The sequence below is a fragment of the Calidris pugnax genome, unplaced genomic scaffold, assembly GCF_001431845.1.
Source record: "Calidris pugnax isolate Ruff unplaced genomic scaffold, ASM143184v1 scaffold38, whole genome shotgun sequence".
NCBI classification, from domain to species: Eukaryota; Metazoa; Chordata; class Aves; order Charadriiformes; family Scolopacidae; genus Calidris; species Calidris pugnax.
In genome coordinates, this window is record NW_015090995.1 from 10,062,497 (window position 1) to 10,080,094 (window position 17,598).

Consider the following 17,598-nt stretch of genomic DNA (forward strand, 5'->3'; position numbering starts at 1 on the left):
TCCTTTGTTTCTTTTTGTTTTAGCATCATATTACCACAATTTTCAACGCATCACAAACAAAAACTTTGTATTTTTCATTACAGCCCTTAATTTACTACGTGAAATCATTCAAGTATACCTTTTCGGCACCACTTTTGTATTCACAAAGAAGCTTTACGTCTCTGTGTTCCCTCCCTCTATACATCAATAGCAAGGCAGAGTACTTCACTGTTACTTGACCTATCTCCCCTCTATTTATCAACTAGAATCGATACTAATGAGTCATCTGTAACAAAAGAGTGGACCCAGTTGCTTCGGTTTATATGAAAAGAAATTCCTAGACTAGAAAAGGGATGCTACTCGTAATCTATGCAGGTAGAGCATGCAGAATAAGAAGCCTCAAAGCGTGTCAGGCCTTTCCTCTATTAACATATCCTGTTCCCTTTTTCTAAAAAGTAGCAGGGGAAAAGGTTGAGTACATTGAACCGGAGACCCCTCTGTGCAGGATATGAAATTTTTGGGAAATATGCTGATTAATTGCACTGAGAACTGAATCAGCTCTTGTACATAAGGCAGGTGATCCTCTGGGAGCTATTGTGAAGAACCTTTGGCATATCTAGGCTGCAAAACAGTGGGATGTAGAAGACACGATACACAGAGTCTCAATTTTCTGGGTTTCTGACATCCATAGTCAGGCAACATAAGGTAATATGTAAATAGATACTTCACCCTCTGTATTATTGAATGCATCTATTATGGAGGCTTTTGATGATAACAAACTGTGATAAGAAGTCAGACTTAATTATGCATATCTCATCACATTTCCCAAATGACACCGATTACATTCACAGTGAAATACAGGTAGCATATTTTAATGCAACAACTTTATCCAGGCTAGTGTAAAGAGGAAATGATAATTACTAACTTTCAGTAGTGTGATTTGAAAGTCAATAAACTAAGGAAAAACAAATATGCATGCTACTTACTTTTATAAATTGACAAAGCCAAACAAAAAAATATTAATTGTGGATACAGTGACAAATTACTCTCTTTCCCTGTTGGAAAATAGCTTCTGATTTCTTGTCATTCATAACACAGCTGAGGAAGATGAAGTCCTAAACTACTCCTAGCAGCTTAATTCAAGCTCAGGAGCAAATCGTGACCCTACTACAAATGGACAGCAAACCCTGGAGTGCAATATAAAATATACAGGAACTTCATCTCTCTGAGAACTGAACTCCACCCTACAAGGCTTGGGAAGAGAGGGAAGCCAGTATTGTCCCGGACTGGTTATGGAAGAGCAATTCAACCATTTCGGCTCTTGAAAGAGTCTGTCCTCACTTCTACTTGTGAGGTTTGGTGATCAACTAAATGATTTAACTTCATTGACACCTCAGTAAACTACTTGGAAGATTCACATTTAACAAAAGGAAAAAAATAAGAGAGAGAATCCTCTGGAAAACCTGACTAGTGAAAATATTCAAATGTCAAGATGATGTTGTTACAGCAGTACTGTCACATTTTGATTCCAGGTGTTTGAATGCCACTGTAATCTTGCTGCTGATCAGGTTTTTTTCTTCTCTTTCTTCTCTTTCTCTTTACCACAGAGAGCTCCCAGAGCAGAGGGCCATACTATGAAGAGTGATGTCTCTAAAAATTTTGTACATGAATAGAAGGTGGTAAGCAAATGGTAAAAGACCATATGTGAAAATCTGACCTTCCATCTTGTCGACTGATGGTGTATCCATACTCATTGTGGTGCAGAAAACTGACGTTCACTCCAACCAAAGGTGTTCCGTCTATTGCTACCACCTGGCCTCGAATGACACATGCCCGTCTGTAACAAAAAGAGTAGAAGGCAACATGTTAGACCCATCAGGAGGGTGAGAAGGGCATTGATTTCAGAAATGGTGCTATACTTCTGGCCCAGACAGACAGAATTTCTCTGATACCATTGTGACTGTTGATTTTGAATGAAAATTTAAACAAGTCCAAAAGATTTATTTGAAAAACCATTATCTCATGAAGATGACACACAGACCCTCCCATGAATTGCTGGCGTATCGAGAATATATTTCCATTTCTGGCTATATTTCAGGATACCATTTGTTCTGCCACTGAATAGCACTGCAAAGGTTTCACTGATAGCGTGATTTAGCTTGCTGCAGCTCTAGGGGGTGATGATTTGGGAAAGGGGAGAATGAAACCTCATTCTCTGCTGCTAAGAATAGGGCATCACTGTCTATTAGAAAAAAAGCTGAACTAATGCGATAAGGAAGCAGAGAGACGCATGTTCTTCACTGAACTTCAGAAAGTTATATAGGTAAATTCAGAGAGCACCTAATCAAGCGTTAACATACATTTTTCTCAATACCCCATCACGTGTTATGCCCTTTTAAATTCCCTCTGGGATGTGTTGGACTTGTACCCACTTTCCAACATAAAAATCCTCCCATTCCAGTAAAGGGATTCGAATATGGCAGCACAGCAGAACACATCAAAGTCAACAGACAGGAAAGTGAACTCATTACTAAGTGGGTCTAATCGGAGGATAACAGGATCACAGAATCATAGAAAATGAGAGCTGAAAGGAAATACAAGACTGCATCTTGTCCATTCCTTTGCCTCAGGTAAGATCAACTATACCTACATTACTCCAGATAGATGCTTGTCTAACTCCATAACCTCACCAAGTAAACCATTCCAATGCTCCTGTATGAGCACTTTACTCACGGCAGGTTTTTCCTACTGTCTAATTTGAATCTCTGCTGCTGCCCTTTAAGACCATTACTTTCACCCTAGCCACAGAGACACTGAAGAAATTACTCTCTTATTCTCAGCATTAGCCTCTTATTTGAAGCCTGAAATGTAAAGGAAACAAGTCTCATCAAGGATGAGGAATAAGATGTAAAATACCCTCACAGTGCAGATTAAGATTTTTCTAAGGGCTTACACAGCTACATTCCACTGAAACATCTTTCAGTATTTTGCCCCGTGCTGCCAGGTAGAGTACATTAGCTTAACTCCACTGGCTGAACGGATCCGGGTCTTGGGATCTAATGATATGATTGCACATATTTCCTGGAACTGTAGCTTTGCATAATGAAGCGAACAGTGTATGCAGGAGTCTTTTGATAATGCTAAGACATTTAGAGTCAAAAACAATAGAATAGTTATAAAGGTGATTGATTACTCAATATAAACAATAAACATAAATTTAGACATTGTTATGTTTCTCTCTTAATTTGAAAGCTCATGGTAGACCTCAACAGACACATCCTACCTTTGCACAGTGAATACATAATCTAAAGGAAAAACTTAATAGCTCCTCAGATTAAAGTTATTTAGGAGTCTATAGGAATTTAAAAAATATTCTTTGAGAGATTAATTGATCATGATGCAATGAAATCATACGCAAAAAACTGGAGACCATAAATTTCTGAAAATTCTGACTTTTTTCATAAGATCCCATTCTCCAAAGCCACTCGACAGGACACTAATTTATCACTATGATATCATCAAACCCGGCTCACAATGACCTGAGAAAACGCAACTGGTAAAAATTAACCCCTTTGCGAGTACTCTATTCACCACAGTTGCTAATATGAATTCTATAGATGCTTATAAATCCCAGAAGAATGGGAGAGGCTGGATTACTGCCAGCATGCAAAACAGAGTTCTGATCTACCACCTTTTGTTTTCTACATAAATTGGTTATGGTCCTATTTGTGGGCAAAACCTGCTGCTCCACTGAAAGCAATCAAGCTCTTGTGTGTCTCAACAGACTCACAAGACTCACTCAACAGAACAGCCAGGTTCAATCACTCTTTGATTTGTTAGAGCAAAAAATACCGGTTTCTATTTTTTTCTCATATTTCTAACATCAACAGACCTGCCTTTCCTTTTCTAATCCCTTTATTAGTGCACTCCATATATTTACAATACACATCAGTGTGAGAGAGAGAGATCCCAAAGAGTCATCATTATTCAGTACATTATTCTTGTACTCCTGTTTGCTCATTCCACACAGACCTGTCTTCCGACTCTACTGAGTCCTCATATTTTATCAAGCACACAGATTTGTGTGATAACAACTCATCAAAGTCTTCATTATTTCATATATAGTCTTTCTTTCCTCTACTCATTTGCTTTACTTCTCATTATTCATAAAAATATTGAGACTTATCTTTTGACTTCCTTGCTCCTTTTTAATTCATCATATTTTACAAGCCACATACATTTACAGTATGTGATAAAGAGTAATAAACCTCATTATTCTACATTTATCTGTATTGAACCGTCTTTGCAGTCTTTTAGATTTTAGATGTTCTAAGCCTGCCTTTGTGTTCCTACATTTGTCCTCATTATTTACTGTCTTTTTATTACCTACTCTAAGTTGAAGAGTCTTCTACTCTCTGGCCTCTTCTTGGATTATCAGCACCTACTAAATCTCTGACTAAGCACTTGATCAGAATTATTTTTAATTTTTGCATTTACTGCAGGTATGAAAACAATTTTCAGTTACTTTATGACCAGCAGTGATCTCAAAGGCAGGTAACAAAGCAGGCCACCATGCTGGGAGGCATGCTAGCATGCAGGTTCCCTGCAGCTTTGCTGCCTGGAGAAGACCTCACTTAGTTCCTTTCCTTCCCAGAGCTTTTAGAGCATGTTCCCTATAGTCATGCCACTTCATACTCAGCTGCCACTTCACGCTTCCTTGCTCCAACATTCACCCTCTTTCCAGATAAGCTGTGGACCTTGCTACCACTCACTGCTCTTCTAAATTTTAACAGAGAAACCTCTAAAGATCATTATGCCTCCTCAATGTGCTGCACGACCCTCTTCTGCTCTCAGCCTCTAAGATTTATTCTACACGTTTGTGACTGGCCTGCTTTTCTTGCTCATGGGGGGATAATAACTCATACTACCTGTCCAACAGTCACCTACTTGCAACGATTGCATAATCTTGGACTAAGGTTGCCCAAGTTGTTTTAACTTGAAAGTAAGTGCAAAAATGTCTTTTCTAATTTGGAGGAGCTGGGAAGCAACATATCCCTGATAAGCTGCCTCAGTGTTTTCAAATGCACTAAAAATGTTTCTAGTCCCCTGGCAAGCTGTACTAAATCTGCAACTCCAGAGGGAGCAGTTGGCTTTTTGAGAGAAAGCAGAGATTCCCATGGGTTGCAGGTGGCCTAAAAGAAGTAGGATTTATCTTTCAATGCTTCATGGGTCATTCCATGTGTAACTGAGGATCTCAGCTCTGTGGGTTTCAGCTCTCTGCCGTCAGGCAGTTTGTTTGACATCTCTAATTTAAAATATAAATAGAAGTTTCAAATTCTGGGTGCATTCTTTCACTACTCATAAAGCATTTTATTATTCCACCACCATTCTGCCTTGCTCTGCTACTACGTATCTGCTTTTTTTTGCTTTTGTTTTGTGCATTAACTTGCCAATATTCTCCGAGCAACTCAGGCTGAGACATTAAGCTCAGATGTGGAACTCTGTCAAGCAGCCTGTGAATTCGCAAGTGTCACATTACCAGAAGATGTCATTTACTGTATTACATTTCTGATTAAAATCTTCAATGAGAGAAATTAAGCTAAAGGCTAGTAAGGTACATTCATTTCTTCCTGCTGACAATGTTGCTGTAAGCAGCCTTTGAAGGGTAATTAATTCAGTACCATACACTGGACCCTTTTTGTAGGCAATTTGCAGTGAGTCAAATAGCTTGCCAGCAGCATGCATTAAAAATATTCGGCAAAGAAACAAGCTAAAAACCTTCCCAAGACCAGAAATTGATAAAAACATTTTAATCTACTACACCCTGTACATGCAGTAGGTCAAAACCATTTCTGATGTAAGCAAGTACATTTCCATTTATGCAGAATGTGTCTAATCTGCCTTTCAGCATGTCACAGTTTAAGTTAGGAGTTTGTAAAAACCCAGTACAAATGACATAGCTTTGATGTACTAAAAAGCAAAATACGTTTTGAAAACATTTAGCTCCTTAACATTAATTTTATGTAATATTTAGCAATGGCTCAACACAACACCCTGACTGCATTTTAGAAGCCAAATATTAAAAAATTAGATCTAAGCCAAAGTTTAAGGTGAAAATGCAAACGGATGGATGTCCCAGCAGTTGTAAGAACAACTAATTTTATTATTTCAGATGATATTGAAAATGCCAGGATATGGCAGAGACAAAAACTTACAGTCTGAAGGACAGAGATAATCTTCACCACTTCATGATAGCTTTCCCAAATCTAGTCAACATCACTTTGGCTTTATCTAGAGTGAGATTCATGCAAACATCACCCATATTGGAGTTCTACTGAACTATGGTATAGTAAAACACTGCACAAAGTCATTTGACTTGGAAGTCTGAAAACATTGGATAGATGTTTCTTCCTTAATCCTCCTTATGGTCTCAGAGACTTCTTGCAAAGGAGAAAAAAACCAAAAAAGCCAGATAGGGCTTTATAAGATTTGAGCACCAGTGGGAATGGGCGCAAGGGCTCTGAAATAAACGAATACCACTGTTTCACCCAATCCTTCCAATTTTTCTTGTTGAACCACCATGCTATAAAAAGTGACATTGCAGGCAGTCATGACTTAATACGATCTGCCTGGACACAACCTTTTCTGCAATAGCCAAAAGGAGATTAAAAACCCACAAGCATTCTTTGGTCTGTACCAGATAGGCAGAAACACAGATTTCTGATTTTTTTACTGTCATAACAGTTGTCTGTCTTTATTTTTTTCAGTAATCTTAGTTTCCAGGAGAAGAACAGACACTAGATGACAGTCAGATTGACAACGTCAGAGGAAGATTTCTGAACAGAGGCAGGACAGCTAAGCTGTTGCCTCCTTCTGAGATCTGTCATCCTTGAGGAAAATTCCGGCAGTTTTTAATATTGCTTGACTTATGGATGAGCAATTTTTCAACAGCCTGGAAGACTGGAGGATCAAGCAAATTGTGGACCGATGAACTCCTTGGGGTGCCCAGCACATTGCAGATTACTGTTGACAAAACCCAGGAGACATGGCACAGTGCAAGTCTCAAGGCACTGCCCTGCTTCCAAAGATACAGCCAGCCTCATCTGAATCCCAATGATCTTCTCACCAAACTAACCAGCAATTTATTTACAGTGGGAGGAAATGACACCTGGGGTGTGAACAATGCACCAGTGCAAGTCCAAGTGGTGTTCCTTAGTGGTATAAAACATCAAACCATGGTGAGGGTGGGCTGCTGCTCATACATGAGCCTTCACTGTTCTTCGTTCTTCAAAGGCATGGCAGATATCAGGGTAAAGAAACGAAATACTCAGAAAAAGCTTTTAAATCCAAGTTAAATCCCATCAATGATAGCTATAAAAGATCAGTTCCTTATATCTATAAAAGCACGTTGACGGGATTATGTGCAATCTGGCTGCTAACATTTGCAGTGTCTCAGAACACTGTACAGGTGGCTTGAGTGTTCACCTCCTTTCTGAAAACACTCACTGTGAGGCATTTTGAGGAGGAAAATCTTTCAGTGGTGACTTTTGTTTTAAACTGCTTAGAGCCCACCAAGGACCTTGCACCAGGTGCAATGGCACTGCTCCATCAGCAAGAGACCTGCCATTGGCAGGTGGGTGCTTTTCATGGAGTTCATTTTCATGCTCTATTGTTCTACATATTTATAACATCCTGTTACATTATTAATAGTGATTAAATGTTTAGGTATTTCAGATCAATAAAGACTCTGTTTACATGTTTACTTTATTAAAAATTAATAAGTTGCAAAGAGAAAGTGCACTGAATTTGTGTGCAGCTATGGAATGAAGTCCAGGTTCTACCTAAGTGCTATGCACTGTACTGTGGAAATAAAAAAATTTCTTATGCCCTTATTACTGGAACATGGTTTATCTAATGTATAGTCCTTGCTGACAGGGTAATAGTTAGGTGATGTGGATGATTTGTGGATCTCTTTGTCAGCATGTAAGTTATAGCTTCCCAGGTGAACTACAACATAAAAACTTATGTGCCCCTATATTTCAAATGTTCAAGAAAATACATGTTACCAGGTTTTCTGAACAAGTAAGTTCTCCTTTCCTACTGCACAGTCTTTTCCTGTTAAAGGGCAAGCCAATCTCACAAACACTCAGAGATCACTCTACTGTTTGTAAGACAGCTTGAGAGCCACCGGCAGCACAAAACGGTAAACTCCAATGGGTAGTGAAAACAAAATAGTTTGTTAATTAGATAACTGGATTATATGTAAGTGATACACGTTAAATTTATTACATGGTAAATACCAATCAAATTCTATTGGGCAGAAAGGTGTCTGAATACAGTGTCTTTGTCCAACTTGTCCTTCCGTTTCCTGCCACTGTACATATCGACAGCACAAAGAGCTGAAATTTCCCCCGCTTATTTTGTAAGTACGAGAGAGCTTACCTTCCACGACAGTCTAAGATTTGTTAATAACAGCGGAGCTTGTTGCTGTGATACTTTCATAAACTAGACAGGTAATAATGAGAATCTCATAAATAAAATCCTCAGCTACTGGGACATAAATGTTTGCTATGCTTTTAAGTATTATTTGATCACCAGTGAAGAATTCTCAGCTATCCAGGTGTCACTATTTTCTCCTGGTTAAATAGTTTCATTGCAGTTCTCAGTATTCAGAAAAGTCTTTTGTCTGAAAGAAAACTCACCTGCTCTCAAATGAGACATCCCCTGGGATGACATGAGTGCTTTCCTTCCCAATAAGGAATCTGATTCGATCATAGAAGAGCCTTGGAGGATGCTGAGAGAAAGGCGGTTGGCTGTGCTGAATAAGGTCAAGAGGATCAGGCGAACCCTGGCAGAGAGGACTTGCATAACAATTGCTTTGCTGACAGCAGTCGGGGTCTACACAGTCTGTCAGGCCATCTGAAATGGAGAGAATGAGAAGTCCAGGAAATTGAGTGATTCTAAGAAAAAAACACCATATTTACTATTGGAGAGCACCGGAGGTAGTGAATCAATTGGAAGGCATGCTGATCATGAAACATTCAAATTCAATAAAGCATTAACCTACATGCTTAGTCGAGGAGGGATATTTCTCTCTAGTCATTACCAAAGTATCACCCCATAAAACGCCCCCATGACAATGAGAAAACAGAACCCACAAACTAAGTGAATAGGGAAGAGCAGGAGTGTTCACTGCAGAACAGGCAGAAGAAGAAAATCATTACCCAATACTTGTTAGTCCAACGGGTGCATGATACACACTGAGCAACTATATCTCTAATAATCCTTTACTGTCACTACTGTCTGTTCACACCTATGAAGAACATGCATTTGGTACCCAGCCTGCAATAAAGAACTAGTTCTCATAAGCATCCTCACTACAGTATTAAAAAAAAGGTACTTGTTACAGTTATCTGATTTCTATTTTAAGACCTACAATAGTTTTATTAATGCTTAGGATGTTTACTTTTCATTTATTGGTTGCAATACCAGAATGGCCCAAAAAAGGCAGAATCATGACTACGCTCCTCTTGTAGTTGGTGATATACAAATACACACCCCAATGCAGGCTCTATCCCAGTGACCTGACAAATACAGTCATCTCCATGGATGCCTGCACCAGTAAAGCAAATCTGAAAAGTGAAAATAAACCTAATCCTCCTTCCTCCATGTTCAAGTACGAAAAATAGGATAATTGATTTTTTTCCCCCAAAATCTGTATTTCTTCATGAACAAACTTGCAACAAGATTTGTGGGTAAAATTAATTTACTTAAATGTCCAAAGCTTATGATGAAAAGTAAAGCACTGAAGTGCATCTAAATTAAATACCTAAATAAAACTTAAAATCAGGCTATTGGCAGTTAATTGCTTCTATCAGCAGCTTAGATGTCCAAATTGCCTAAAATACGTACTCAACCAGAAACAGGTTTAATAATGTACACTAAAATGTGCAACTATCTTCTTAGACATCCATTTTATGACTTAGCATTTGCTAACTTGCTTAGATTGACAAGCACACTACTGCATATAAAGCAAGATTAAGGCATTGTATCCTTCAACAAAGACATCTCTCTGTATTTTTCACAAGGTCAGTCTGAATAAATGTGGAGTCATCATATCACAGTATGGATTTCCCTTGTGTTAAAATCGGAATGCTATAGGATCAACATACTGTCAGATATTTTCACTTCATGCTTTGACTTTTCATGCTCTGTTCGTACCAAAGCTTTGGTGCCTATAAAACCGCAACCCCTCAGGGCAAACTGCCTTATCGGGGAAGCTGCTGGAGTTTTGTCACTGACTTTAATGGGTGCGAGACCAACTTTGCTCTTTTCTCAATAGAGCACACTGCACTGTGTGAATGCTCAGTAAATAACAGCATGAAATATTCACTTCGAAAAGAAAGCAAAAGCCCTTCTACATAACAAAGAAGTATACTGAAATGGGCTTTCCTGGAATCTGAAAATCCTTGCCTGACCTTGAGCAAGCTAATTGCTTGGCTAAGCAAAAAATATGAACAAATATCCTACTGCAGCTGGGAAATCAGACAGAGCAGGCTAGTTTTTGAGATAATGAGCCAAGGGCAACTGCAGATACCTAGCAACAATAATCTAAGATCCTCGGATCCAGCAAAGCTGGCATAGCTACAGGTCTGTGCATGCTTTAAGTTCCTTCCACATTCCCTCAGTCCTGGAGATAACAGGCATTTGCCAGGGGTGGGAGAAGAACTTCACAGGGCAATGTTGAGTTTACTGACTTTGAGTGTAGCAGTCACTTTATATTCAGGAAAACCTAGAAAGTTATTGAAATCCACTAGGAAATCAGTAGTCTGAAACAGTAAGGGGCCTCTTGTCTAAACAAAACTGCATGGAGCTGGATGGAGGAGCTCACAATATGATCTTTGGGTTGAAACCCGAAGAGCAGGTTTGGGACTGCATGGAACAAGTATCTTCTCTTATTGTTTCCTCTTTTTTGTCCAAGGAATGAAACTATATCCTTAACAGATGATCTGAAAAGCATCAAGTTACCAGTAGATTCTCCAAGACTGCAAATATTAAAAATTCTACTAGACTTGAAAAGGTGATAAATTGAAATCTCTTGCCTTTGCTTTATACTGGTGAAGATCTCGCAGAGGGCACTGGTTAGGTGTAGCCATTCAGGGCTGGTCTCAAGCTGGAAAGGATATGGCAGTGACAGGTCTTGTTCAAGGAGTCAAGGTACTTTCTGGAAGGTACTAATTTCTACAAGCTGACTGTTATCTACCTGGGGAACTTGACAAACATTGGTCTGGCAGAGTAAGTACTAATCAGAAAAAAGGCACACTTATTTCAGAATAACAGTATCCATGGGGAACCTATTTTGGAGTAATTTATTCCACAGTAGCTATTCTGATTAATTTTTTCCTTGTCAACAAGCCATTAGATGTGGGAACTGGGCTGACCTGATTCTCTCATTTATGTAAGAAATGAAAGTGAAGATTCATAGAAATATTAGAATATGAAGATTTGCTTAGAAAAGAAATAGATACAGAAATAACAATTAAATACTTTGCTTTCCCTAATAGAGTCTTCATTCTTCTTTGCTTCAGTCAACAGCTTACAACAGCCTGGCAACAAACACCGTGCATTCATGCTGTACACAAAAAGAAACCAAGTAAAGGGAAAGCAGTTTTCCATCTTCCAGTCAGATTCAATTTTCAGCTTTTCTTTGCAGTTTACTTGTCAGCAAAGTCACTATCTCAGAAACTCTTCTAGGTTCTGCTAATAGAGTTATTTTGGTTTGAATCACTTTCCCCTGGTTTCATTTTATTCTCCAGGCTCCCAGGGCTACAGATGGGTGGGTGGGTTTCCCATTAGTAGGGGTGTGGAGTCCCAGAAGCACATCAGAATAACCCATGAGGAGAAGGATGTTTGTCCTAACAGCACACGAATGTACAAAACATTGGCTATACTGTCAATTACCACACAGCGCATCACAGCATAGATGCATACTAAAATGTATTACAGAGGCATCAATGATCTTGGTTTGCTATTAGCATTTGTTTTTATTTATTTTATATAAAAGGCAGTCAGGCACCTTCAAGGTGCGCTACACATTATACAATAAAGTGATTCAGATTTTGATGAGTCTGAGATTATGGTTTCACATCTTCCAGGTACCTTGCTTTGTATGCAAAGGATAACGATGGACTTGGGATTTTTGTTTCAGTAAGTAAATTAGACAATAAAAATATTTTTAATATTACTCCTAAAATAGAATTCACAAAGATTGACTTGAGGACAAAAAGCACTTCATAGCACTCTTAAATAATTTAAGCAACCTCAAAGAAAAGGCAGAGCATGCCAAAACAAATTGCTCTAGTTTCAGTCACACCACTCCTCTTGGCATTGCTGCAGCTCACAGAGTTAGGACAAGATTTTCCAATTTCCTTGCTGGGGAATGGATCCTTTCAGAAAGCTTTTTATAAGGAATGGTATTAATATTTATTGCATCAGAAGTTGGTGTCAATGGAATCACACAATCTTTTCCATCAAACAAAATATATTTTCTTGCTTATACATTTATATATAATTTTTTCTTATTTAATATGATGGGAAGAATGTGGCAAGTGTGATGAAGTTACCTCCTCAGCTATGTTTCTACTGCAGCCAGTTTGTGCTAAGTCCAGCACATTCTCTAATGCATACATTATGCAGGAATCTCTCTTTTACATGGATGATCCCTTCAGCAGCCAGACAAATTGGCAATGGAGCTATGGACCCACCTCTCCCACTGGTTACTTTCTAGCAATACACCTCTTTACTTACCATCTTGGCAAGTAAAATCATGTAATATGATGTCAAAAAATGTAATGCTGTACGGTGATTCTATTTCATGTGTTTTATATTTGAGCTTTCCATATGCTTCATAATATCTATATTAAATCCTCAATGAAATAAAATAACAGTTGGAAAAGAAAAAGGCATTTTGTCAGCTTTAAGCTAACAGCAAGAACATGGAACAAGTCACATATTTGGGGCCTAATATGGCTCTATGCCATCTGCTTTTCAAATCCTGGCTTTTCTAGTCTTCTCATCTACCTCTGAATTACTTGCAATTCATGACTGCAAATATGGGAATATCACAGCGATTCATGTTGCTGAAAATGGGTCTGTGTTCATAATTATTACAATTGTGTAGGCAGTGGATCACTGGATGGGGGTTACTGGTAAGGGAAGCAAAGAACAAAGCCGTTCTAATTTCGGCATAAATAGCAATAATATTTAAAATTGCTATTCTTCTGCTTTCAAGTTCATTGAAAGTTCAAAATTCTCACCCCTTCACACATGCTTTTGTCACACATGAAGAAGATACTACTAATGTTAACAACCACAATAGGTTTGAAATTTTATGGTTAATGCCAAACGCAGAATACTACAAGAAGTGGTGTATACACTTACATGGTGCACGCATACACGTGTAAGCAGGAATACTCACTGACACACACACAAATAAACGTACTTGCTCAGTCACATGAAAATCGAGCCCGTCTCTAAGCAATACACTATACTTCACCCAGAGGTGTGTGTGTAAGTGCTCTCCTGCTCCTTCTGCGCTGATCTCAGTGAGCACAAGCCAGTGATGGAGCTGTGAGAACTATGTCCAGAACATTTTCACAGAAAGTAAAAAATGGCCTTTAAGTTTCCTCTTGCAGTAAGCAGATTTTGCTCTTTGAACATCTCTGACAACCTAAGAAACTCAACACCATGACTCTCAACACTTGAAGGATTTGAGCTTTTTGGTACACCCGCATGATCAAATGTTCAATACTATTGTTGTTTGCAAAAAAAAATCCACAGGAGTCTTCAACTTACATTTGCTTGCCTTCTTTTGTGGATTTCAAATAAGCATTAAACAATGCCTGTGCCAACTTGTTTCACCACAGGCTCAGTTAAGTCCAATTAAGGTTGCCAGGAATCTGAGCAATCTGAATCAAAGAGTAACTTCAGAAGAGACTAAGCAGCAGTAACCGTCATGAGACTAACGCTTATTTGTATGCATTAATCCAAACTGCTTCTCAAATGTTAGCTGTAGTACATAGCACGCAGCAAACAGTGAGGCTGTTAAATGGGAACACTGGTGTTAGTATAAAGACACTGGAAACCCACCAGTGTGCCTGTGGAAAGGTTCAGTGTTTATCCAGTGAATACCAGTGGTATTTGGCCTTCCACACACAGGAGATTGCAAATATATCAGGGTATGATTTTCAGAAACTGTAAGTATCCCTGGGGAGCCCTTGCTGCTCAGCAACAATGAAAACCATTCCCATCAGTATTATTTATATTGTGTAATAATAGCATATTACTTATATATGGACTCAATATCTCTGTGATGGATAGGTTATTAAAATGCCAATGGATGGGTCAGAAATACATCAATATTTTAGCAGCACTGGTTATCAACCCAAGGCTATGCTGAGTCATATATTTTCCTGTGCTTGGAAAAGCTTGGAGAAAGCTATAATAACTGTCTCAAGTGACTGAAGGGATATTTGGAAGAGAATTCAAAGCCTGTAGTAAATACTATTTTCCTTAAAAACAAATAGTCAAGATTGAATCACGAAAGAAAAAGAAAACTATGAAAAGAGATCCAGGCAAATTTAAAAGAGAGATCCATATCAAAGAAATTAATGGGAGTGACAGGCTGCAACTTCCAGCTCAAGACAAAGACCTGCATGTGTAGCAGCAATGTAAATATATGTCAGAATAGCAGGTAAATTGCAGCTTGGCAGGGCAGGGGCTGACCTGTGAGCTGGTCCCAAGTGCCCTGGGACACAGGCACCTGCCTGTGCAGAGCTCAGCAGAGCTTTCAAGCTATCTCCTGGAGCTACCAAAGCTTCCAAAAGAGTCTAAAGTAATGGCAGAACAAGAGAAAATGACCTGCTGAGATGAGCTGAATGATCATCTTATCAACTGAAAATGAAATCATGTCAGTCACGACAATGAAAAGAGGATTATAAGAAATTGGGAATAATGTGATGATGAGGGAAGCCACGGTGAGGGAAAGGCCCCACTGCAAAGGACATCTGCTTGACTTCTTGGCATTATTTAATGGACATCACGCTGCTAACAGACTGCAGATGCACTCCACAAGAGCAAGTGCAAACCACGCCGTCGTGCATCTGTTATAATGCTAAGACCTTTTCAATGATATTTGTAGTGATATTTGAACAGGTAAACATGCCCTTAAGTCTGCAAGTAGGAAAAAGCTAACAGAGAGTTATGAGATGGAATGGGAAAGGCAGTTATGGTACAGTCAGGGTTCAGCGTACACTAATGGGGCTCTAATAGAAATAGTGTTCTCCCTGCTCAGGAAAACATTTCTGCGTGTGTTTAACCTGACCAGCACAGGGAACTGCACTGAGGGGAACTTGGTGCTTCAGCGTCGGCAGAACTGGGCTGCTTGTGATGCTTGTGCCTTACCTTTATATTAATATACCAGCCCTTAAAAAATGAATTCAAGACTTCCTCCCTCCCAAAGCTTTTGTGCTGTTACTACAGAAGACCAAACACTAATGCTTACTCCTCCTCAAGCCAAGTAAATGACATTATTTGATCCCTACAGATGGAACAAATTAAATACTTCATTTTGCAACACATTTTTTCTACCATGTATTTGAATGTATTTTTATATAGTAAAAATCTGTTTTTCAGTCTGTAAAATAAATCAGCTGAAAACTACATAAAGTTATCATTCTGCCTACCTCCTGAAATTAGAGTTTTTTTGAAATAATAATTGTTCAACTTTACTACTGCTTTTTTCTTTAGTTGTGACTTCCTTCTAACAAACTTGAGGCACAAAACACTTTCTAAGGGCTGAGATATAAATGTTTGATTTAAACACAAATGGAGTGAATAGGACCTCAGCTAGGTGAGAATACCATGATCTGGAATATACAACAGAACTAAATTAGGTCTTGAGTATCATCATCTCCTGGGCTACGTGTCACTGACTGAATGTGATCACACCCTAATGGCTTAGGAACTTACTACCTCTCAGCTGAGTTTCTGTAACTCTTGAGTCACCACAACTGCAGGCAAAAACATTAATAGCTTCCATTGTTATGCACCTGATCCAGTTATGTAGCTTGATGGATGGTAGCTCATTATGCCACCCTAATATTCTCATAGTCTAAGGCACAGCCTCCCAGCAAACAGGACTTAACAGGTAATGTCATGTCTCCTTCTAAATTTCTGTTGTGTACGTATACAAACCCTGAAACACTAGGAATCGCCTTCTGATTTCATATTAATGTAACATTGGTATAACTCCAATGACTTTAGGAGAATTTTTCTAATTTATGCTTGTGCCAAATCAGGTCCTATAAACTTCATATATAAAGAGAAGTGGCTTTAATATGTAGATATAATTTTCCTTTCTTATATAAAATTGATTGTGAAGGAAACTTAATTACATTTAGCCCATCTGTAGTAGTCAGATTAATTAAATATTTCTCTCTGCACTTATCTGTAATTGTAATGTCAACAGAGCTGTCCTAGTCCATGTTATGTTCCCATTAAAAAGGAAAAAGAAAATTACTTTTAAAACCTGCAGTGAAATGATGTTAAGTGTCTGCCTTAAACTGACAAATTCAAGGAGATTTAGAGTTAAAACTGCAGACTCTTTCAATAACTCACCATTATTGCAGAATATAAAGCACCCAAAATCACAATACAGGGCAGTTTACAGAGAGCCAGTTCACAGAGTGTATCACAAATTGCTTTGCATACATTACAGGCTAAACAGGGCTTTTGTGGACAGATTTAAGAGTGCAGGCGAGTGAGTCAGTGGCTCGGACAGCAGGGGAGAGCACCAGACAGATGGGAAAGCACAGGGAGGGCAGCGATGCCAGCTGTGGGACCTTGTGTGAAAGAGATACACACCAGCGCAGAGAGCAGAGAGAGTGGGCAGAGATGGCTGCTAGAAGTCTTGGAAATAAGGTGGAAAAGGAAGGATAAGAGAGGAATAAGGCAATTTTGAATGGAGTTCAGAAATAAGGAAAGCTTTGCCAAAAGACAGCATGGTCTTAGAGCCCACAGGATACAAAATCAGAAGGTCTCAAAATATATCTGTAAATGAGGAATCATCACTTAGTCAGAATGTTGCTATTGAGGTCCCACAGTGACCTCAGTTCTTGGCCCTAAATCAAGCTCAATTCATCAATGACCTAGAAGAAAATAGACAATCATTATACTAAGGTTTGACACTACAGTGGGGTATGAGATCTCACCCAAGACACCGAGATGCTCTATTATTACACAATAAGATAATATATATTTCAGTGTATAATCTATGGAAAAACATGTAACTGTGCTGGAGATGAGATGTATTTACAGTCTGAATGAGAAAGCTGCACAGCTCCGAGTATGGGGGCAAACATGCTGTAAAGCATGGTAGTAAGTAAAGGAGAGGAAAGCAATAGTCTTTCTTGACTGTCCAGTAAAGGAGTATTCCTAAAAGAGATAGGAAAAATAATTAACTCTGAAACAATCAGTGAGGAATGTTGTGGCTTTTCTCCCACTGGCAAGTTTGAAATAGAGTCTGGATGTTTTTCCTGAAAAAAATGCACTAGCTTGTGT

General features: G+C 38.7%; 1 protein-coding gene across 3 annotated transcripts in view; it reads right to left on the reverse strand.

Annotated features, from left to right (window-relative positions):
* The window catches only part of TENM1 (teneurin transmembrane protein 1), a 344,428-nt gene that overhangs the window by 79,980 nt on the left and 246,850 nt on the right, over positions 1-17,598 (reverse strand). For all 3 annotated transcript variants that reach the window (XM_014955291.1, XM_014955289.1, XM_014955290.1), the window contains 2 exons: positions 8,682-8,898; positions 1,697-1,816 (listed from right to left, as the gene is read on the reverse strand). In XM_014955291.1, coding sequence (XP_014810777.1) covers positions 1,697-1,816; positions 8,682-8,898 — 337 coding nt within the window. The remainder of the gene's footprint in view (positions 1-1,696; positions 1,817-8,681; positions 8,899-17,598) is intronic.